This window comes from Calypte anna, chromosome 17, assembly GCF_003957555.1.
Source record: "Calypte anna isolate BGI_N300 chromosome 17, bCalAnn1_v1.p, whole genome shotgun sequence".
NCBI classification, from domain to species: domain Eukaryota; kingdom Metazoa; phylum Chordata; class Aves; order Apodiformes; family Trochilidae; genus Calypte; species Calypte anna.
In genome coordinates, this window is record NC_044262.1 from 692886 (window position 1) to 717017 (window position 24132).

Below are 24132 nucleotides of genomic sequence, written 5' to 3' on the forward strand. Positions count from 1 at the left end.
GGGCAAATCCAGAGGCACAGGAAAAAGCCCCCAGAAAGAGCTTTTAACATTTCCAGCAGCCAGCAGCTTCTCAGTGCCACCCCTCAACAAATTCTGGGTGTTTAAAGTACACGGGAACTCTGAGGAGCTGCAGCTGCAGTTGGAGGGCCAGTGAAGAACTAAATCCTCCAGGTAACTCAGTAAGATGTTTAGAGTCATAACTGTTCTGTTGAATCAGGAATCTGTTTTGGGGTGACAAGTGACTGAAGTGAACTAAAAAAGGTCTGAGTTTTCGTTAGGTTAAACAACTTCACAGGGAACTGGAGAGGCCCAGGGGTGTTCTTACTTTTCGGAGTCCAGAGCAATCAGGGCACTTTCCAGAGTTTCTTTAACTGGTCCCTGGGTCAGACTAGTAGTAGGCTTTGGAAAAACTGAAGACCCAGCCATGTCAAACCCTTCAGCTGCTGAACTTTCTGGCTTATCTTCCTCTGACAACCGTGTCCCAGTGCCACTGAAGAGAAAAAATGAGAGACAGCAAAAGCACAATCATTAAAACTACACAACAGTGTGTGCCTTATCCCAAAGAAGAAAAGGAAATAGATTTTAAATACAGACAAGCATTAAGTGAAATCAAAACATACCAATACATTTTACAGCCCTTTTGGTAAGAACTTCTCCTAACGAGGACCTGCACTGCCTTGTGATTGCATTTTGACATACTCTGTGCTACAGGAAACCCAGAAACATGGGTCTCAGCCATAAAAGCCATTGGAACAAGACTGGATTGGATGGGAAGGTGGAGCACTGCTGGATGCAGAAATGGTTCATTTGTGTTTCCCTCTGAGTTTCCAACCCCCTTTACACTTGTGCCCATTGGTGCAGCTCAGTATGATGTGAATTTCCCTGTCACTTTGCAGACCTGGCAACATCTGCTCATTCCACAGTTATTCCATTCCTAATGAGAAGATGAAGGTGGGTTTAGCCCCTGAACCCCTCCTTATCCTCACAGCCTCTGCCCCAGCTCATCCTGGGGCTGCTCTCCTCTAACCCATGGAGCAACACAAAACCTGGAGGCTCCTGCAGCAGAGTTTGGCTTGTCAGAGCAGGACTAGAAACCACCCTGGTGCTCAGGAGGAGCACAAGCATTCCAACAAAAAGCACATTCTGTCACGAGGTTGGAGATCACCCCATGCTCCTGAGCTCACCTCCCTGTTGTGGTGTCAGCCCTTCCTTCCACAGCTGCTGGTTTCTGCTGCTCGTAGGTCAGTGACACCGTCGAGGTTGTGTCTGCTTTTGCTATTGTCACCTCCTTTGCCTTGGAGGCCTCTTCCCCACAGTGTGGGCAGTAGCTCATGTCATTGACCTGGGAGGCACAGTTCTTGTGGAACCGGTGGGAGATGCTGCTCTCCGGCTGACACTCCATGAAAGTGCCCTAAAAAAACCACAGAGGAGAAATTCACCCCTTGGCCACCACCTGCCTCACCCCTTCTACATGCTTCATCTGCAGAGCTCTTAAACACTTCATTCATCACCACTCGTGTCCCTGGTGCTTCCCATACAGTAAGCAAGTTCTGCCACTTCTTTAGAAGAGAACAAAATCAAGGAAACGGGGAGAAAACTCCATTGGTTAGGGACTGCAAAGCAAGATGGTTGGGTTTTTTAAATTGTGCTTGGGAAACAGAACCAAGAAGTCCCAATTTCCAGCTCTTTCCTCTCACATTTGAAATTCTCACTTGCTTCCAGAAGTGCCAGTGTACTGTAAGGACACCCCAGAACTGGAAAAGAAAACTTCAGACGTGTGTTTTGAGACAGGAGTAAAACTACCTGTGTACAAACCATGCAAGGACCTACATGAATGGAATTAAATCAGCTGTTAGCCCCAGTGTCACCTGCAGGGGGGTTGGAGCTAGATGATCTTTAAGGTCCCATCCAACCCAACCCATTCTATGATTCTATGACTTCCATCGTGTGAAATCCCAGTGGAAACCCTTCAGCAACACCCCTTGGGGTCTCCAGGAAGATGAAGGTGATGCTTGCAGGTACCCTCTCACACCTCCTGACGTGCTGCTGTGGGACGAGGTGGAGGAAGTCAGGGAACCCTTTCATGTGCCATCTCCACCTCCAGCTCCTGTGGCAGATACCCCCTCCTTCCCTAGACTGAGAGCAGGGACTTACTGCAGTGCAAAAGTATCCACAGCCAGGGCAACACTGGTGTTTCACCATCCTGCCTCTGTGGTCCTCACACAGCACCAGCAGCTGGACTTTGTTAGACGGGCGCATCAGCTCGTACTTCACCACACTGTTTGTGCATCGACCCAGCTGCAACAGGAGAAATTCAAGGAAAGGAAATTACTGGAGACCAAAACACTCCTTCTGTGCTTGTGAGGAGGAAGATTTTGCATGCTGCCTCGGTGAGCCCTGGTTTTTTCACAGTTATTCAGCCCTGTGCCAGATAGCATTAGCAGTGCAGCAGGAAGCTGTGAGAGCTGCTCTCACAGGAAGAAATGCATCATTTACTGACTAACATGCATTTGGACCCCGAGTCCTGTGTTCCTTGCAACAATAAAAAAATAAAATAAATAAATCAATTCATAACTGGAAGCAGGCAACAGCCAAGCAGTGGCAGAAGGGGCAGTCCCAAGGGCCTGACTCACACAACACACACTCTCCTTTGGCCAGGAAGAGTGGGTGTGGGTGACCAAGAGAACAAGACCATACACTCTAAATCTTGTTACTGTTCAAAAGTCTAAATCACAGGAAAGATAAAGGGAAAAATAATTGCTCTGCACTGCCAGACAAGTTATCGTCTGAACTGGATCCAGCACTGGCCCCTGCCCAGACCACAGGGATCAACAGCCAGGCTTCCACGAGAGCTCAGCTCAAGTCACATTCTGAGCATGTTTTCCAAAGGATTTCACCCATGGATAGCTCTGGGCTCAGGAAGCTGTCTCCTCGTGCACCACCTTGCTCTGCTAATGACAGCAGCTCCATAACTGGGGTTCTACTTTTCCCAGTCTGTGGCACTTGCTCTGCTGCCTTGGAAGAATCCTTCTGCTGCCCCAGTCACACATCTATCACCTTTCCACATCTCAGTTGTCACCTGCTAGCATGACAAGACACTGTTTGGGTTCTGGAAGTTCCTCTTGATAATAATCTTGCTTTTCCCAGATGCTTGGGTAAAGGACATTTATACCCTAGAAATCTAAGAGGCTGCCAGAAGGAAACCATCCCAAACCTCTGCCTGGTTTACTGTGTGCTGCCTGCTCATCACCAACTCTGACCCTCTGGTTTAACTGAGGTTTGATTTGATGCTTTTTCTCAACAGAACTAGACTCTCTCTGCTTTTTTCCAACTCCACTACTCCTTCAGAATCAACACCTCTACAGAAAAAGGGAACCAATTTTAACTGAGGCTCATCATTCGCCCCAAGCATCTCTGCTGAAACTTACCCAAATTCCAGGTGCAAAATCCACCTCTGGCTGTGACACCCTGGCTAGACTGATCACCACTAACACACAGACCCCAGGGGCTGCAGGGAGGGCAGGAGAGGACCAATGCAGTGATTTTTAACTTAGAACCTGAGGAAATTTGATTAAGACATGAAAAGCTGCACTGTCCCTGTGTTATTATGTCACACCATCTTATTTGTTAGAAACTCCAAAAAGTACAGAATTATTAATTGCTTTCTTCCAGCCATTAGAGAGTGCAGCAGGGTGCTCAACTATTTATAACATTCTCCAAGGACATGACAGTCTGGAGAACACACTATTCACACATACAATATTCTTACAACATCTGTGAGTCACTTATCCCATTATGAAAAATAATCTAACATGAAGCATGGCCTTTGCTATTCCTCTCTCTGATTTACCCAGGGACAGGACTGTCAAAACACCCTATACAAGAGTAGGAATCCTTCAAACACCTTTTCTTTATTTAGAAACACTGGGGTGCCCCTCTCCTACAAATCTCCAGGGCATTCTCTCTCCAATGCATCAGTTTTGCCATGTTTGAAAATTCTCAGTAGGTACCAGCACAGAGAAGCAGAGCTGAGCTGCAAACCTGATTATTCCTTTCCCTCTCCATCCACCTTTCTCCTGGAATGCTACAGGAGAACCAGGGACATCCTCACTCCTTGAACCACTACCAGCCAGTAGCAAGAGTGCCAGGGTGTGTCTGCAGCTCAGCTGAAACTTGAAAGTAACCCCAGTGCCTCCCAGTAAGAGGAGGATGTGCTGAGCCTGCCTCTGGGAGGAATGCACTTCTGCCTCTTAGTTTTACCTCCTGGAACCAGTGGAGCCCAGCTAGCCCAGCTGTGAGGCTCTGAAAGGCACCAAGTGCACCCAGTTTCAGACCTGGAGGCTGCACAACATTGCCAGGACATGGGAAGCTTTGTAAGAGAAGCCTCCTGGGTGAGGAGGAAGAGGAGAAAGGAAGGCTGGGGCAGGCTGAGCTGGCTCAGGGCTTGACAAATTCTCAAAACTCAAGAGCTGGCTCTGGAAAGGTTTGCATCAGCTCCTTCCTAGTCAAGGGAAGCCAGCCCCAAGCTTCCACTGATTGCATCTTCTCACTTTGATGCACATTCATGTATTTTAGCCCACTTGGCCTGAAGTGTGGCTGTTACATCAACTTGATCCAGCTGCACAGGCCAGGACAAGCAAGAGAGATCCACCCATTGCCTCTCCAGCAGCCACCTCCTCCCTTCAGAGGGACTTCCAGCCTGGCTGTGAGACACAGAGTGCCACAGCCCTCAGCCTGCCCAGCAAGATGTTTGCCCTGCTCTTCCCACACACCAGGGGGTTCCCAGCCCAGCAGGGCTGCAGAGCTCCTGTGGGACCTGACATGTGTTCCCAACACAGCTTTTTATTCTGTATGTCTTTGTCCTCAGCAGACAAGTCATCAAGAAGCTGCAAGACAGGCTCCTACCTCATTATCCACACTCTCTGTGGCCATGCACTGGTTGTTGGCTAACGTGGTGATCTCTCTGCTCTTGGGGGTTTCCATTCGACAGCTGCAGAGGGGCACTTCCTGCAGACCATCCACTTCCATTGCTTCAGGACCATTGGAAAGACCTGGAATACAGAAAACCAGCAAATGAACTCTGAAATTCTCTTCCAGGAAATAGGACCAGTCCATCAACACCACCCATGTTCTCTGGAATGTTCCCATTCCATGTCCTGAACTGCTTTCAAGACATCATCCAAACCCTGTAAAAAAGACCCTTTTCTTAAACCAGAAAGAGTCTGCAAAAGCATTCTGTGCTTCTCTTAGTCCAGGCAACTGTGATGAAATCGAGAATAATAAGTTAAGCACAGTTTCTCAGTTTAAGTCTGAGAAAACCTCAACAAGGAAAAGCACCAATGAGGTACAGATCTTTATCAGCCTGTCTCCCTTCCCCACCTGCCTGAAAACACTGTGCTCTGGCACCACAAAACTTGTAGGAAGCCACCCAGAGTTGGAAATTTGAATAATTAGTGGAGTGATAAATAGAGAAAATCAGGAAAGCAAAAACTTCTATTTGCAGAGGCTTATTACACAGATGGGAAAACAAAATTCCTGGGACTATTTAGTCTCAGCCAACCAAGAATTATTTATTTTGGAAAGAGAACAAACCAGCTAAAAGAAAGCAGCAAGATGCCTTCTCCTCATCTCTTTCTCTCAGAGTTTAGAGGTGGGTGATGGCTTTGGAGGGGGCTGACTGCCAGCTATGGGGGCACAGCATGAACGTGGTTGTGGCTCCTCTGGATTCAACTCCATCACCATGATTGCAAAACACTGGTCTGCCAGCAAAGGGCTTGGTTTTAGTCCTACACTCCTAACCCTAAGGAGTCACAGCATCTCCTGGCAAACCCTCAAACATTTACCACTGGACTGCTTCACCCTGAAGTGTCCCCAGCTTTCCCTGCCCAAGACATACAAGCAGAGGGGAAAGGCCCTGCAGTTTTCATGTAAAATCCTGTCAAGATCTTAAGGGTTTAAGAGCTTTTTCTAAGACCACAAATCACAGAGCTCATTCCTTGCCTTCCAGGCTGTCACTTTCATAATCATTTTGACATCCAGACTCTGTGGTGAAAACATCCCTCATCCATCCTGACCCTCCCTTGGTGGCAAACACTCCCCCCTGCTCTTTGATGTGTCTCTGAAAGAGACAGAGTGACAAGGGGGGACAGACAGACAGACAGATCCAGGCACTGGATCCAAGGCAAGCTCAGCAGTGGGAACAGCAGCTGGGGCTGAGCACCCAGGAACCAATGTTATTCCCTTGATTTCCCAGGGCTGAACAAGAGGATCCTGAGGGGCCACAGGGGAGGTCTAAAATCCTAATTGGGTTCCTTCAAGGAGCTGCTGAGGAGAATAGGGAGATGCTAAATCAGGATCCTTCAAGGGAGGGATGGGAGGTGATGAGTGGGACAGGTGGGTTGAGGCAGCACCTTGGAATCCATGCTGGGCATCTTCCCAAACCAGCGTGCTCCACCTGAGCCAGACTCCATCCCCAGCCCACCACAGAATCCCAGACTGGTTTGGGCTGGAAAGGACCTTCAAGATCACCCAGTTCCACCCCCTGCCATGGCCAGGGACCCCTCCCACAGCCTAGGGTGCTCCAAGCCCCATCCAACCTTCAACACTGCCAGGGATGGGGCAGCCACAGCTTCTCTGGGCACACCAAAGAATTTTATCCTCATGTCCAACCTCAATCTCCTCTCTGCTAGGTTAAAGCCATTCCCCCCTTGTCCCAGCACTCCAGGCCCTTGCCAAAAGTCCCTCCCCATCCCATCCCATCCCATCCCATCCCATCCCATCCCACCCCACCCCACCCCACCCCATCCCATCCCCTCCGCCGCCACCAGGGGGCAGCAGCCCCGCCGCCTCCCGACGAACAAAGCCCCGAACCCCACCGAGGGTCCCAGGGGGTCCCGGGGGGTCCCGGCCCCCACCCACTCACCTCCTGCCGGCGAGGAGAGGATGCCCTTCACCCGGAGATCCAGGGAATCCAGGGACACCTCCATGTACTCCATGCTGTTCTCCTGGCCAGGCCCTTCCCTGCCTCCCAAAGATGGTTTATAGGCTTCAGCACCTGGATGGAAACAAGGCAAGGATTGAGAGGGCTAAAAAAACCCCTCAAAATTAATGAAAACCAATAAATAAATGGAGGGCAAGCAGGTGTGGGTGAGAGGGTCATGTATAAGGCAGCAGGCAGGCTCCTCAGAGAGGCCTTGAGGACAGATAAATGAAGAATTATGAAAATGCAACATCTGGGCACATATGGCACGACTGATCCCTTATTTCCCTCCCTGCCTGATCAGACAGATATTCCACTGCCACTGAGGTAGGGAGCAACAAAAAACAAACCAACCAACCAAACAATAAACGAGAGAAGTTGTGCCTCTGCCAGGCACCTCTGCTGCTGCACTGCTGCACTGCCTCGGCAGCAGGGGCTGGAATGGCACAAGGAAGGGATGGAGCCAGGGATCTGCACATCCCCCAGCTCTGACCTGCTGCAAAGGGCTCCAGGTACACTGCAGAGCAACCATGGACCTCCTGGAGGGGATGAGACAGGGGACACCCAGCTTAATGGGAGGGGAAAAACATAAAAGCCAAGTTCTGGTTCTAAGTGAACACAAAGATGCTGCTGGGAAGAGACTGAATGGGGATCCCTTGTTGGGAACACACTGTGTGGGGACCCCTTGGAGCCTTGGTGGGAACTGTCAGTCTCTTCCCACTCCCTTGGCTTTGCTTTCTCCCCTGGTTTGCTGCTCTCACTCTGGCTTAGCCAAGAGACTTCTGTTAGCCTGGAAAACTGGGCACCACCTCTACTGAAATCACTCAGCATCTGCAATGAAGAAATCATGACTTGTTCTGAAGGGGACTGATGGCCACTTTTCTTGAGAAAGGAGATGTCTTGGGAGGAAGAAGAGCAACCCAGAGAAGTGACCAACCTGACACAGACCAGAGTCACTGAGCTCACAAATAGCCACAAATCTGCTGATAAAAACCCCAACAGGGTCTGCTTGCAACAAATTAGCAAGCACAGAACCATAAATCCTTTGGTGGCAACAGATGTGCAAAACCTTAAGAAGGAAGCTGAAGTTTCCCCTCAGAGGTTACCCCCTTTTTTCTACCCTTGTTGTCACTGTTCTGAAGTGTCACACCCTGCACTGCTGGCTCTCCCCACCCCACAGCTTTCAGAGGAGAAAAGCCACTGAAAGCATTTTTTGAGGGCTGGATAACTTAGGTAAAACAAAAGAAACCATTTCAATGACTCCCACACCACGAGATGACCCAGAGGCAGCTCATTCCAAACACCCTGGGGCTTTCAGAACAAGCAGCCAAGCTGCACCTTCCATCCAGTTGCACCAAAGCAAATGAGCATCACTCCAGGGTGGTTCATCCCTTCCCTTCTGCAGCTAACCACAAACTCCTCAAGCTCGTGGGACATGAAGTCTGTCTTGGATACTCCAAAATGAAGAGAGTTCATGAACACAGAAATTATCCCCCCAGCATGCCAAGGCTGAAGCCACCTCCCAGGTCCCATGCTGCCAGCAAGATGCCAGCTCAGGCCCTGCTCTGTCACACAGACCACCCTGAAATGGAAAACGCTGGAGCTCTGCAGACAGCCAGAGCCTGAGGGGCCTCAGAGGGCCTCACCCTTCCTCCCTGAAGGCTCATTGAAGGTAAGGAACCAGACTCAGTTACCTAGCAAACCAGCTTGTTTCTTTTTATTCCTCCGTCTCCTCTTGCGGGTGGGTTTCAGCCAGGGACTGTCCATCTTCCCTTTCCTCTTCAGCAGCTTCTTCTTGATGCTGGACTCTGAGCTCTGAAGGACCAGAGAGGCCAGGTGCATGTAAGGCATGTTGGCACCAGCACCCATGGCACAGAGCCTTCCCACACCTGCACTTATCTGAAAAGGCCTTAAGGACCCGGGGGGTTTTGCAACCAAGTGGTGCTAAGATGTCTCTAGCAGCAAGAAGGAAACAGGAGCACATGTGTGGGTGTATTTCCTGTCATTTCAGTACTGCCTGCTTCACTTTCTCTTCCATTTAGGCTCTTAGACCACACTCATTGCAGCAGCCCCTCTGCACAGTATGCAGGCACACATGTGCTTTTTTAGCTGCTCCCTCCCCCCCCCCAAGAAAAAAATAGTGCTTTTTTTATTTTCCCCAAACTGCAATATTCACATTGCTCCACAGCTGTGCTAGAAAATGCCAATAAAAACCCACCTTGCACCTAAAGAGCCACCTGACAGCACTGGGATGGACCTGAGGGAATTGAACACAACATGAGCAGAGCAGCCCCTTCCCTCAGCAAGGTACAGGGGAGCACAGACCAACCAAGCAGCAAATATTCAGACACAAGGTATGAATCTAAACAGGGTTTGGGTTTAAAATTAAAAGATGCAGTTATCTGGAGAAGCTTTTCAAAGTCAACAACAGGAAACCAGAATCCCTAATCCTGTAAGGCAGTCTTCAGCACCTCAGTCCTAAGATTCACCTTCCAGCTCCTGATGCTTATTCACCTCCCACCAAAGCCTAGGAGAAAAACCTCCCAGTACCATGACCACCACCTGGATCAGGCCCTACCTTCCCAGGAAGATGATGCTGCACCATGCTCAGTTATCAGAGGGAGTAAAGCCAAGGGGAGGTGGTGCTGAGCCCTGGCTCTCCAGGGCAGCTCTACCCTGTGTCTACTCTGCCCCTGCTAAGTGTCCCCACGTGTGGGCTCAGTTGTGCCCCACCACGTGGCTTCCCCCAATTGCATCACCCTGCTGGGGGGAGAGGCTTTGCATCTGAGCCAGTCCCTCTAGGGAACTGACTGACTCACCAGGTCTGAGCAGAGGAAAAAAAAAAAACCAGTCTAGGATGTGGAGTTATGAGTTGGGAGTTTGGACTTGACTACAAGCTCAACCTTTGGTTTGAGCTGAGGCTGCAGAGTGGCCTCAGCCACCCAAAGAAAGGGGAAGGCTCCACAGCCCCTGCTGCTTGGTCCTCACTGGTCCTGCAGTGTCAGCCCTAAAGAGTGTCAGTGGTTCATTTGGTACAGTCATTTCTACCTTCAGCTCAAAACATCAAGAAAATGAAGCCAAAAACGTTCTCAAGGTGACTGAAGAGTTGGGGTGCCTTAAATGCTGGCTCCTCAACTTGAGATGCTGTGGAAAGGGAGCAAAATTTTTAAGTAAAGAGGAGCATGGGGGACAGAGGCAATCAATGAACAGCAATTTAAATTGAAAAAAAAATCAGTTTCTCTAAACCAGCCATCAAAAAATACAAAGAGCTGGTGAAAGTCTTGCCCTGGCACTACAGGGACAACCTCCCAGGGAGTGTCTGTCTGTCTGTGTGCTGTGTGGATGTCTCTCTGGTAAGAGCTGCTCATCTGGTACCGTGAGGTGGCATCTCAGATCAAGGTGAGTTTAAGCTGTGGGCTGGGCCAATGGATTTCCAAACAAACTGAGCTCCTAACAGCCCTGCAGAGCTTCAGGGGGTTACAAAAACCCTGCTGCCTCCTACCACTTGCCAAGTTCACATCTGACCAATTTAAGCACCCTTAAATATTTCTACTAACATCCAAATGATTAAAAGCAGTCAACACCTTGTTGAAAACAATAAAATCCCATTACTTGGCATCAGAAAGCAATTAACTGTATCAGGGATCAGGGTGAAGCACAATACCCTGTGTGGGGGTGGCTTCAGAGAGGGAGTTTGGTCAGAGACATGAAACTACAGAGCTCAGCTCTCAGTCCCTCTCCTTCTGGCAAAGGGGAAATCATTATCACCAGGGCAAAGACTGAAAAGCACATTTAGGAGCCAGACTTACCAGGTCGGACTCGTCTCCATCTTCCTCCTCCTCCATAGACTCTCCAGACTCCTGTTCCTCCTCAGACTCACCATCATCAATCTGCAGCCACCATTTGCCCAAGAACAGAAGCAGTCAGGTCAGCTCTCCCCAGGCTCTCTCCTCCAGCATCCTCCTGTGCCCTCACCCAGCCCCAGCCTCCACATGCCCTGACATTATCTTCTCTCCAGGACAAGACCTCCCAGGCTGTTAATGCACACCATGGGAATGGTACAGGAGGGAAAAAAACCAAAACCTGGACCCTGGAAGGAAGTTTTCCAACCAAATCTGAACTCCCTTGGATTATTCAAAACCAGCCTCAATGTCTACACTGTCATAATTCTGGAAAAAATGAACTAAATGTATTTGCTTTACCAGTCACTACAAGCAAGACTAAGGAGATGTTTCATACTGGTCTGGTGAATTCCATGACTAAATGAGCTGGGGGTTCTGCAGGTCTGATGGACCACAGACTCATGTAGCAAGGCTGGAATTGGGAGGTAGGATATCAGAAAGTCTCACTAGCACTGCTGTGCTTTCCTGCCACCTTGCAGGCCAGGAAAAGTAAGAAATGGCCTCAATTTGTGCCACCCCTGTCCCACGTGAACAAGCAGTGTCCCATCCTGCTCCTGCAAGTCCTGCACAGGGCATGTGAATACCTTTCTGGCATTGTCTGCATCAGATGCACTGTCTTTAGAGGCCCTGTTCTCATCTGCAGGAAACACAGCTGCCTGCTCTGCTCCATGATCATCCTCCTCTTCCAACTCATCAGAGTCTTCCTCTTCAGAGTCTACATCAATGCTTTCCCCATTCACGTGAGGGCTGGCATCACCCAGGTCCTTGTCACTCTGAAAGTTGTCCAAGCACATGAGCCACAGAGACAACATCAACTCCCAGGACAGAGAAGATGAACCCAGCCTCGACCACCCCCTGCTTGGAGCCTTTCACTCCATTCCCCAAAAGCCTGGCACTGAATTTAAAGGCCAAAGTTCCAGAGCATGTGCTGCTGCAAAAGCAGAATTTGATCAGGAGTGAGTCCCTGTCTAAACCTTTTCAAGTACCCCCCTGTTTGGGCCACACAGACTCAAGCAGCAACACCAGGCAGTTACCATGAGGACACCAAAACAAAAAGGTCACCACATGGGGTATGTTTGAAATCCCTCAAGTTCCAGAGGACAGAAGGGGAAGGTTGACTGGAAAATGATTGTTTGAGAGCTGGTCTCTGAATAACCACCCTCAGAAAGCCATTTCCAAAGCAGCAAGGCTGCTACAGGCAGGGTGCTGCTACCAGAGAGAAGGTGCAGGCTCAGAACAGAAGATGCAGGAGGTTCCCACACCTCTGCAGGGCTTTGGTGTGCCAGGACAAGGGACTTGTATGGTGACAACAAACATGCCCAGTGGGCTCAGTGCTCCTCTCACCTTGGCACCCACAGAGGAATGAGTTATGCTCTTGAACATCTCAATCATTGTTCTCTGTTTTAACACTTTGGTCTTTTTCTTGGGAACCAGGCTATAGGTTCCCATTCTCCGTTTTTTCTTCCGAGATACTGCAGCAGCTGGAAAAGAGAAGAAAAAGAAAGCCAAGGTTGGCTCAGGAATGAAAAAAAGGAGGGATAGCAGAGGCTGTACTGAGGTAAATCACATTGGAGGGCACTGAGTAAAAAGCTTGTAACTTCAATTGATTTATTTATAAGTCAACCAAAAGATCACACACACACACACACACAAAGAACTTTCTGCCAGTTTGCAAACCCACCCAACCTGTGAGTATCCCCTCTGCTCCTCCTGGCCCCTAAACCACCACCCATAATACCAGATCCTTAGATCAGCCTGTGTTTGGCAGTACTGCTGGTGCTGGAGGAGGCTGAACAGAATCCAACTTGCTCAAATAGATACTGCAAGGCTAATAATACCAACTTACAGTAAAAGTGATTATACAGTAACTTAAAAACACAAAGGGAAAAGGCACCTTAAATAAAGGGCCATTTACCATTTAATCTCATTTCAACATTTAACCTCATTTCACACCTACTATGGAAGTTTGTTTGATGCTTTTATGACTTTGGCTGGGTCTTAATTTGCTAAGTCTCCCTCCTGGCCTTCTAATCAAATCAGGCATCACACCTCACTGTCTGATGCTGTCTTTGGTGAACACATCAGAAGGATGCTTAGTGCAGGCTCTTTTAAGTGCAACCTGCAGCTTCAGCACCATTATTACTGCTTGCAGCTGTACAGCCTGTTCCTTAAAAGCATTTCTTCATCTCTCTGATAAATCTTCAAACAGCTATGAAAAGACTTCTCCAAAAATCTGTTAACACAAGTTTATTTACATGGATGCATTCTGTGGTAACCAGCTGCTGCAGTGACACACAAAGTCCTTCCAGAAGATACAAGAACATCCTCAGAAGATCCCACAGGATGATGGAAGTGTCTCCTCTAGGAACCCAAGTTTCAGCAGCAGTGATGCTCACACCTACCTGCCCACACCACCTGGGAGGGACCTGCACCCCATAAAACAAGGCAGGGCAGGAGGGACTTTGGGGCTTGGAGCAATCTGGTCTGGTGGGAGCTTTCCCTGCCCACGCCAGAGGGTTGGAACAAGATGATCTTTAAGATCCCTTCCAATCCAAACCCTTCTCTGATTCTATTCACCTCTCTGCAGCTCCCTGAAAGGAGGTTGAAGTGAGAGGGAGGTTAGTCTCTTCTCCCTGGTAACAAGCAACAGGAGAAAAGGAAATGGTCTCAAGTTGTACCAGGGGAGGTTTAGATTGGACATTAGAAGAAACTTCTCCACTGAAAGGGTAATTAAACACTGCCCAGGCTGCCCAGGGAGGGGGCTGAATCACCAGCCCTGGAGGTGTTTAAAAGCTGTGCAGATGTGGATTAGCACTGGCCTCAGCAGAGACGGGTTAATGGTTGGATGTAAGGATCTTAAAGATGCTGAAACCACAGTGATTCTGTGCTCTCCCACTCAGCCCCACACACACACTGGGAGCTGGGTCTGTTCTGTTCACCTGTCTGCGACTTCGTGGTGGCCACATAGCTCTGGTTCTGAGGTAGTGACTGGTGAAGGCCTGGGAGAGAGGGCAATGGCAACGGCTTCCCAAACTCCAAGATGTTTTTGTTGCCTTCCTCCTTGGAATCTTTTTGATCTCTGCTGTCTCTCCCATCTTTGGGGTCTTTACTTGCATGCTGGAAAACAAAATGCAGTTAAATTGAGCCCCTGCATTAAAACAAACCCCAAGACAGTAAATCTAATCCATTTCTCACTCTCATTTGAAGACAGATCCACACATTCAAAGCAAAAGCACACAGCCCCTCCTCTGGCACTAAACAGATGATCTGTAAGGTCCCTCCCAAACCATTCTGTGATTTTATGATAATGTTACTTTGCCTAAAGTCAGCAAAACACTCCCAGGCTGCTGGCCCTGAAGCTGAAAGGCAGTGGCAGATCCAGAGCAACTGCAGGGCAGGAAAGGCTCAGGCACATTGTCCACAGGCATTTGGGTGGCTCTGGAGAAGATGAGCCCTGCAATAAATACTCCTCTTCCCTGAGAAACACCCCAAGAGCAGGAGAACAGAGATCTGCAGAGATGGTTTGGAAGAGCAAGCAGCAATGGGAAGGGATCTTTCCTTTCAGGTGGGGTTTGGCACAACCCAGCCCAGCAAAGGCTCCATCCTCTGCCCTAAGCACAGGCACAAACAGCATCTCTTTGACACTGCAGCTCCTGTGGCCACCACTGTGTTACCAGAGTGGGGTGAATGCTGCCACTCTGATGTGACATTTTACACTCTGTCTGCCCTCCTATTGACCAGATGACCATCCATCCACACCCCTCTCCACTCTGCTGTCCCCAGCACTGTCGAGCAGGAGGCAGGGTTGGCAGAGATGCTCTAGAAAACCTAGGAAAACTTCAGACTACAAGCCCTGTGCTGGGAATGTTTTAGTGCTGCTCCACTTGCAGGCAAAATGCTCCTTCCAGGACTTGTGAAGCAGCAGCTGAAACACCAGAAGAGGAAGAAAGAGGAACCCAGACAAAAGAAAGAAATAAAACAAATCAGTAAGCAATAAAAACACCCTTTAAAGCCCGGGTTCAGACAGGCACTCTGAGACACTGCTTTCAAGTGGTGTGACCTTGGGAACAAAGGGGGAAGTGACTGATTCTCCTAATTACAGCCCTGCCATGTGCACGCTGCTGGCAGCAAGGGAGGACTGGGGCTCAGGCAGAAAAGCTGGAATGATAATCAAAAATGACCTGCACAAAAAGGCCATCAAATTGCCAATGATTCCTACATCAAGCCCATAACTTACGGCTGAATTGCTGTGTCTTTTCTTAAAAGGCATCCAGTCTGGGATTAACAATTTCAAAGACAACAAATCTACCACATCCTTTGATATGTGGCTCCACTGCTTAATTGCTCTCACTTTCAAATCATTAAATGCACGATGCTTTTCAGCTGAATTAAGAAGCCAAAAGCCCTGTATCATCAGAAACTCTCACTCTCACTAGATACTTACAGACTGTGGCCAACTACTCCTTTTTAAAAAAAACAAAGCAAACCCAACAACCCTCTCTTCAATAGGTTTAATCAAATGAGCAAATTAAGTGTCCACAGGATCATTCTCTGAATGCTGGATCACTCCTGAGGCTGCTCCCAGTTATTCCATCCCTTAGAAAATGCACATCAGGAGTGCTGGGTAGAGTGTGCCAATAATAGCCACAAAAATACTATTAATACATCTTAAAAGTTCCCAGTTTATCCATCTGAAGGTTAACAGTAACTCTTGGTTACACAATTATTCTGAGAATTCTCAAGCCCCCTGGAACATCCACTGCTTTCCATTTTTAACTCAAAATTAGAAAAATGAGCTTGGGAGAGGCAGATCTGATGCAGAGCTGCCTGCAACCAGTGTCCAGAAAAGCTGCATTTTTGTCCTTAAAGTGTGGGTGCTTGCAAGTGGTCTCTGATAGAACGTGCTGCTACTCCCAAACATCAAGAATTCACATTTAGACCATGCCAGGATGTTTGGAAGAACATAATCAAATTTTAAATGAAAATGTACTATCTTATTAGCTTGGGGTTTTTCTCTCCCCCTGTAATTACAATATGGAAATAAATTAAAAATCTTCAATAGGGCTGCGTGACAACTGCTAAATGTGACTTTTTCATGGCAATTCCAGTAAAAGAGTTTTTTAAATCAAATTAAGCCTTGTGAGAGCTGGGTTATTACTTGGAGGCAAATGAGGCAATGCTAAATAACAAGAATTCCTGCAGAGAGGTGACCAGATCTCTCAGGAAGCCTGATGGCATGGGAAACTGAACAGGCCAGCAGTGAGACATATGTGTGTGGGGGGGTGTGTATATATATATATAAAATCTAAGGACTGTAATAAAAGGGATCAGCAAAGAACTGAAAACATTTACACTTAGTTTTCTCACCATCCTTCTTCATAGTTAGCTAGATAAAACAGCTACACCTTTGCTGTTCTTATTAGCTTTTACCCCTCCAGCAAGCAGAGTCATTACTGGATGAAATTTTATTCTTTTCACAGTTCTGATGTCTCTGAATTCCACCAGTCCTTTAACTCAAGCCAGTAGGTACAGCCCATCTTGGTCTCCTACACTCTGCTCAACCTGCTCCAAATTTAAACTCCCCCAGAAGAGGCTTTGCTAATCTAGCACATTGCTCTGCTGGGAAATTACTTCTCTAAAATCCCACCAGGCTGGCTAAGAGCTGGTTCCACCACAGCCACTTTGGGGCTGCTACCAAAGCGAACTGGAAACACAAAGTTCCAGTGATGCCTTTACACCCCAAGGTGACAGACCTGCCTGCCAAGCCCCAGCACCACCAGGGGATGCCTCAAAGCCCATTCAGCTCCAGCCAGCTTCCTGCCAGGAAGGAAAAAGGAAAAGGGAAAAGGCTGTTCCAAAGGCAACCTCAGCTGAAGGTTTCTTTCTCCTGTAGAAGGAGCAGGGCAGGCAGAGCAGCTCCTCCAGCCCTCCCACCCCACAGCACAGCTGATTAATGCTCCTGCCACATGTCACCTTCTGCCCCTTTCGTGATGGGGGGGTTCCTCCTGGGGACACTGCACCAAGCAGGTGCCTGTTATCCACCCAAACACACTTCTGTGTTCCTGACCCTAAATAAACTCCACTGCTGTCCATTATCCCCACCCAAAACAGCCACAGTCTTTTTGCTGGTTCTCTAATTACACTTAGATTTTGAACAGTCAGAGTTTTGGTTTCATCTGCAGATTTAGAGAAGTTCAGGAGGTGAATCCCATGCAGAGGTAATTCCAGGACACCAGTATGAGCAACCTGTGTTCCCACCTCCATCCTAACCATCACATGTGGACCACTGGAAGCCAAGAAAGGACCAAAAACTTGTGCCAAATATTATAGAGAAAGAAAGTACACTGCTAATGGCTTTATTTCTCACAGCTTCCCTGTGGTATCAGCTCATCCTACACAAAATCCTGCACAGTCACTGTTATACCCCAGGCATTGCAAGGAATAGTCAAGAAGCTGGGGACAGCTATTCCAAGGCTTGAGCCAAGGTTTCCAGAGATGGCTGTGTCTGAAAACAGCAAAACCATGAGCACTGCTCTATCCAACACCATTGTGAGTAAAACATTCAAGCAAAATAAAACTTTTGAGCAAAGTGCTTAGATTGGGGCAAAACCACAGTGTTTTATGTGCTGATAAAAACCAAGCTCAAGTGCCTTCTACATATCAGTGGGACTGACCATGTTCCTATTACTGGCACAGAAGTCCCCTACAGCAGCAGGGAGAAGTTACTAAAAAATGGCAAAACGACAGGATATCCTCCTTTTTCAAACTTCCAAAAGCAAACACACAGACCAAACAAACCTTACCAATGAAACCCCGTGCTGGTTTGACAGAGCACACGTGGCACTCCTCTCACAGGTGAGTTCAGAGAGCTTCCCATTACCAAAGCAAGCAAGCAAATAACAGCCAAGGAGAAACCAGAGCAGAACTGCATCCACGTGTTGGGGCAAGGACATGGCACAGGTCCTGCAGGTCCTGCTTGGGAGCAGGGCTGCTCTGAAGAGCATCACAGGTCAGCTCTGTGCTCACAGCACCTGAAACCATCCCCAGCTCACACGGATGAGCTGTTTGATTTCTCTCCAGGGCTTTCATCTCGGACACAGTACAAGCTAGGAACCAAAGCCAGGTAGCCAGGAGGACTAAACTCACCAGCAGTGCCCCTGGGTGACACAGCAGCTGTCACACTGAGCCCTCTGCCCTCTCCCCCATCACTGGGATGCAGAGGGAAGGAGGTTGGTGCCACAGCACTGCCTTTGAACAGCACAAAGCAGCAGCTCCCAGGGGACCTCCCTCCAACAACTGGTGAATGATAATTTAAGCAAGAAATACAAGACTGCTATAAAAAATTGATCACAAGCAGGTGAGAGTGCCTGGAGGAGCTGCAGTGGTGCTCCTCTCCCTTCTCCTCCACTGCAGAATGGGAGTTTGCAGTACTGAATTTCAGGGCAGCAGAGAGAGAATCCTGACCTCAGCCTAAGAAAATCCCACCAGAGACACACACCTCAAGCTACAGCCTCATGGTCACCCAGCACTGAACAGAAATGTAACCTGGGATTCCCAGTCCAGCCATCTGCTCTTCCTGCCTCCACAGACAGCTCTGGGATGCTTTCATTACCTGCCATCCTTTATCCTTCCAGTTTATGGTGTTAAGCTCATAAACTGGAGTTTCTAAGCAGGAGGGGCCTTCTCCAAGTTCAGGACACACACACACACACACTCAGTCTGCTGCCTGGTTCTGGAAACTTTTGGGTTTATCAGGTTGTAAATGGATAAGAAAGAAAGAAAGAAATTCTGCTAAAGGCACAGCATTTGTACTGCATTAATCAGAAGGGAAGCAGAAATGATGCTGCTGAGGTCCCTGTTCAGAAACGACCCTACCACACAACAACATCAATTAAAGTTGTCACCTGCTTCAGATTCAGCTTCGATCCCAATTCAGGAAGAAACTCCTAAACAGAGAAAAAGCTGGTTACATTTGTGAGACAATTATCTTCTTCCTTTCAAAGATCAAACCACATGTGCACGAAAAGGCTACCAAGGTCCCCTGACAATTACTGGATTACAGAAAATAATTTTTGGTCCCCAGCAGGTTTCTGAAGATGCCAGGGTGAACAAACACTCTGCAGGCAACAAAATACCTTCCCTCCCCTCCTTTTCACTGGTGGCACATGTCTACAAGAATACTCTATCAAGAAAGCAACTGTATTGTGTCCTCTAACATCAACTTCAGGGTGATTTCCACAATTTATTCCTTGGAAAACAGCACTTGCAAGAATGGTTGGTTTTGAAGGGGGAAAGGTGTGAACGTAGAGCCTGGTGCATGAAAAGCTACAGCACTGCTGTGCTTACAAGCAGCTCAACCACAAAATAATCAGGATTTTAAAAAATGACAGCTAGGAAGGGCTCCACTACTCAAAAGAAAACAGCGTGGAAATTTGAAAGACAATGGGGAAAAATTAGGTAGTAATTATCAGGGAGGCTGAACAAAACAGATGTTCTATTGTCTGGCAGAGATGAGACCAAACCTTGGGTTCGCATCCAGATGCAGAAGCTTGAGCTCTTCCTACCACCCCTCTTGTGAATTTCCTCCCTCTCCCTATTTTAAGCCCCAGGGAAGCAGCCAGAGGTGCTGAGGACAGGCTCTGCTCTCCTGGAGGGGCTCAAGAACTGCAGCCTTTGGGTTTTGAGGCAGTTGCTCCTGTGTGAGCACCCAGGGATGGATGGGACCATCACAGGATGGGTGTGAGGCACCCCCACAGCCTGGCAGGGACAGACCCTGAAACCCAAGGGGTTGTGAGAAGATATTCTTTTGATAAACCATAAAATATGAATGAGGAAAACACTCCCTCCTAACCTAGCAGTTATCTTTTAAGAAGGGAACTGCCTCTTTCAGTTGCTCAGCCCCAAGGGATCTCTCTGTGTGGAACTGCACCCAGGGCTGGGGGTTTCCTGCCCTGCCCTGAGCACACATCAGCTGCTGGAGGAAAGCTCCAGAGACACTTTGGGTTACAAAGCCTTCTTTGGGCAAGAGGAGCCCTACAGGAGATGCTGCACCTACTGCCTGTGGGCTTCCCAGTTTGCCGGCCAGAGAGCACAGCAGAGGTGCAAGAGAATTCAAATGGAACCAGGGGAAGAGAGAGGGGAAATCATCAGTTTGGGAAGGGGTGGCAGGCATGGTTTCTGCCCCACCACTGGGACTGGGTGCCCACAAGGTCTGTACTGTTGATGTGCTCTTTGGACTGCCACCTGTTTCCAGGTGGTGCCACAGCCAAGGGCACCTTTCCCCACCTGTGGCTGGATAGGTGCCACCTCTCTTCCTTTTTTTAATTTTCTTTAAATTTTTTCCTCTCTTCCCCTGCTCTAGATCCCAGTGATTCCCATCACATTATTGCTGTGCTGTGTGGGTGACACCTGAGGATCACTCTGCATGTGCTGGTACCCAAGAGGCACCCATCACAGAAACCTGCACAGCACCTCCCTGTTTCTGGGTCTGATTCACACTGCCAGGCAGGGCTGGAAACCCCCTCCTTGACCCAAGTGCAGAACATCTTAAGGCCAGCATCTCCACATGAGGCACAGCACAGTGACAGCATCACTGGGGCTTCACACCAAGTGTCCCAGGGCTGCAGACCAAGCACTGGCACTGGGGATCTGCCTGTTCCAGCAGCTATTCCCTACCTGTGCCAACAGAACTTCCAAACAACCAAACTGGGCCAATGACCAAGAAAGCTCTGTTTTCCTTCACCCCCAGTGTAACATGAACACACCAGATGACTTCACATCTCTTTTTGCCTCCCCCCCAAAAAAAAAAATCAAAAAGAAGAGCTCTGTTTTCTTAAGTCAGTGGTGGCAAATCCACCCCTAAGGATTCTGAAGGGCAAGTTTCTGAACAAGTTGTATTACTGCAGGCAACTCGGAGAGGGAGAGAGGGAAATATCACCTGGTTTACTACTGTAATGACAGGCAATGCAATCAAGTTGCCTAACAGTTGCCTCTCAGCTTCTTGACAGCTTCCAAGCCTAGGAGAATCTTCAAGTTAACATGCTATGCTTAATTTCCTTTGGGTCAAACTCATAAGAAATCTAATTTGTCTCAGGAGCAGCTCTGGATTTCAGCAGACTGCTGATGAGCAATACAGAGGAGAGAGAAAGGCCATTTACTGTCTCACACAGAACTGCTGGAGAAGGTAATTGATCAATTATATATTTAGAAACAACTGGGAAGAGAGCTGGTGGTGGCCAGATGATTCTATTTTAACACCACCCTCTCTCTGCAGGCAGAGTGGAAATACAGACATGTATGTTAGAAATCAATGGACTCAGTGGGACATGTCAGAGTGAGGTGTGTGCCCGTGCAGTGAGAGGTCCCTCCCAGGCACCCAGAGGAAGGCAGGAGCAATCAGAGCAGCAGATACATTACCAGGCTGGGCGTGGGCTTAGGCATCGTCTTCCGTGCTCTGTGGACCTTGACTTCAGTGTTAGCAGCTGTGGCTTTTTTAGCATCCATGTCCTTGCTGCCCTCCCCGAGCTTGGCTGGCATGGTGGCAGGCAGCTGGGAAAAGGAGCCCAGAGTTCTCCCTTTGCTTCCTCCTCCTGGAAGGGTTTTTGCAGCATGGCCGGTGAGAGAAGCAAAGGTGCTGGTAGTCCTTAGAGGCTGCTCCTGTGCCATCTGCTTGGTTAGGATATATCCATTGCTCCCTGTGACAGAAGTCTGTGTGAAGTCATTAGCTTTCAGATGGTTCTGCTTCCCAGTCTCACCATCTCGTTCAGAAATGCCATTTTCTGCTATCCTATTTAACTTAGTACCAGAGTCCTGCTGGCTCGCTTTCGTGTTGTCCTGAGTGGTTTTAGCTGGGTTTGGGTGGCTCCCAGCTTCACTGTGCTCACAGGAACCATTGGTTTCCCCATCTACTGCCATTTTTGGTTCCCCCGTTGGCTTTTCTGTAGCACTTTCATCTGCAGCCATGGCATTAAACCCTGGGGAAAGAGGGAGAGGGAGGAAGAGAAGAGAAAGAAAAGGGTCACAAGCAGAATCCAAACCCCACAGAGGATACACAGCTACTTACAGGGAAGAACAGTGAAGAACATACAGGAGCACACCCAGGAGGGCAGAGGCAGAACCCCCACCTCCAGCAGGCAGTCATGGAGTGGATGTCCAAGCATGACCCAAAGCCAACACCTCCATCTGCTGCCCTTCCATAACCACCCAGACCACCTTCTGTGCACTGCAAGCTCTGACAGACACAAAAGGGTTTGTTCTGGATAGCAACAACTCTGGGAGAAGATGAACTTCCAGTTTTTTCATTGTTCTTTAACTACCTGAGAAGTCCTGTGCAGAGGGAGCCAACAGCTGTGCCCTTATTCTTTTAATCCTTGTTTCTCTTTTTGCACTTGGTGACTGTGCTGTGGCCATTTAAACAACTACTTCAGCAAAGTCAGTGCCAGAGGAAAACAAAAAAAATGAGCTCCCTAACCACAGCTGGAGGTTTCTAGTGCTCAGCACTGGGCACCTGGCCGAATGAAGCCTTCAGTATTTGTTGATTTAAATACAGTGCACTCCCACCAGAGCACTCCAATAACTTCAGTGCCTGACTATTAGATAAACTGAATAAGCAGAGGGCAAGAATTGCTCTACCTGCCACAAAGGCAACCAAACCAAGGTAAATTAGAGCACTGCCCTGGGGGAAAGAATAACTACATTATTCCAGAAAGAGTCATGGACTTTATGAAAAATCCATGAAGCTAAAATTAAAATCCCACATACAGTTTTTGCCCCCACACACATTCTTATCAAGTGTGCAAATTGCAATCTGATTGACTGTGGAAGTGCCATCAATCCTCTAAAAACAAGCACCAGGCTTCCAAATTTGTATGACTTGAGATCTGACAAAACAAAGATATGAAATTCCATAGTCCCTGAGGTTGCACAGAAGGGGAGAACTTGGCAGCAGGAGTCAGGGGTATGGTTCTGATTTAACAGGATTAGGCACCCACTCTGCCTGCCCATCAACACCTGCAGAGGCTGCAGGGTGATCCAAGGTTCTGTGGCTTCCAGCTCCAGCCCCCACCACCAGTGGGTTGAGCAGAATGGGGTCTGCAGCCTCCAACAGAGCTGAGCCTGCAGGCAGGGCTGTCCTGAGCTGCTGGGACAAACCTCTGAGGGGAAAGATTATCTCCAGCTGCCTGTTCCATTTTCTGGCAGCACTAAAATAAATCAATAAATACTTTGGAATAGTAACAAACAGAGTTCCTGAGCAGCACAGGGCTCCACAGCCACCCCACCAACTGCAGGAGCTCATCATCCCTGGTACTACCTGAAGATCCAGTTGCAGAGATTCCCAAGAAGAACTTAAAATGGCTTGTGTCAGGAGCTGTGTAGCTCAGCAAGATGTGTAACCCAGTTCAGTTTTGGTTCTCACAACCAAAACACCTGGTCTGGTAACAGGAAAACAAGAGCTGCCCTCCCAAGCCAGGCTACTGCTCTGCTTGCTGTGAGGCTCTGCCTCCAAGTCAGAGAAACACAGAACCCTACAGCCATGGAACCCAGAACTCTAGAATGACAGAATGCTTTGGGTTCCAAGGGACCTTCAAGATCACCCAGTGCCTCCCCTGCAATGGTCAGGGACACCTCCCACAGCCCAGGGTGCTCCAAGGGATGAGCTTCAGTCCCCACCAGCCATCCCCAGCCACAGCCAGAGGGAACCAAACCACCTCTGTGGGGGCCACAGGGGATGAGGAACCACCAGAAACTTTCTGTATGCAGGGATCCAGATGATCAGCTCAAATCTCAGTATTATTGTCAGAATGCTCTGAAAAAAAAAAGTCTTAAATATGGTTTTAAAATTCAGATCTCACTGCTCAATGAGACAGAATAAGAAAAATATGCAAGATCTAAGGAAAAAAATACAAATTAAAAATTAAAAAAAAAAGGCTTACAAGCAAATGCAATGTTATCTGCTCTGTAACTTTTACATGCTTTCTGTGCTGAGCAGGGGCAGACACCCCAGTGCCCCTGTCCTGCCCCCAGCACAGAGCACAGGGCAGCTCCAGCTCCTGCCAGGGGAACATCAAACTCTCAGCTAAGCAAAGACAGAGCTCAAATAAAAAGCTGAGGCTTTTGAATGGTGTAAGCACTGTATGCATTTATATATACATACATTTTCCACATTTTTTTTTACCTTGAGCACTTTGCAGATAATCTTTAAAGCACCACAGTCCTTTTTTATTTAACACACAACAGTCCTGCTGGAGAAAC

General features: G+C 48.4%; 1 protein-coding gene across 5 annotated transcripts in view; it reads right to left on the reverse strand.

Annotated features, from left to right (window-relative positions):
- Nucleotides 1-24132, reverse strand: part of EHMT1 (euchromatic histone lysine methyltransferase 1) — a 93795-nt gene that overhangs the window by 21768 nt on the left and 47895 nt on the right. For 3 of the 5 annotated variants that reach the window (XM_030461143.1, XM_030461142.1, XM_030461145.1), the window contains exons 3-14: nt 21298-21854; nt 18786-18827; nt 13821-13998; nt 12226-12362; nt 11466-11654; nt 10789-10869; nt 8674-8794; nt 6923-7054; nt 4906-5051; nt 2155-2298; nt 1185-1411; nt 326-490 (exon numbers count right to left, since the gene is read on the reverse strand). In XM_030461143.1, the coding sequence (XP_030317003.1) occupies nt 326-490; nt 1185-1411; nt 2155-2298; nt 4906-5051; nt 6923-7054; nt 8674-8794; nt 10789-10869; nt 11466-11654; nt 12226-12362; nt 13821-13998; nt 18786-18827; nt 21298-21854 (2119 nt within the window). Of the gene's footprint in view, nt 1-325; nt 491-1184; nt 1412-2154; nt 2299-4905; nt 5052-6922; nt 7055-8673; nt 8795-9197; nt 9237-10788; nt 10870-11465; nt 11655-12225; nt 12363-13820; nt 13999-18785; nt 18828-21297; nt 21855-24132 lie in introns of all 5 variants that reach the window. The other 2 variants (XM_030461141.1, XM_030461144.1) reach the window with 1 other exon arrangement.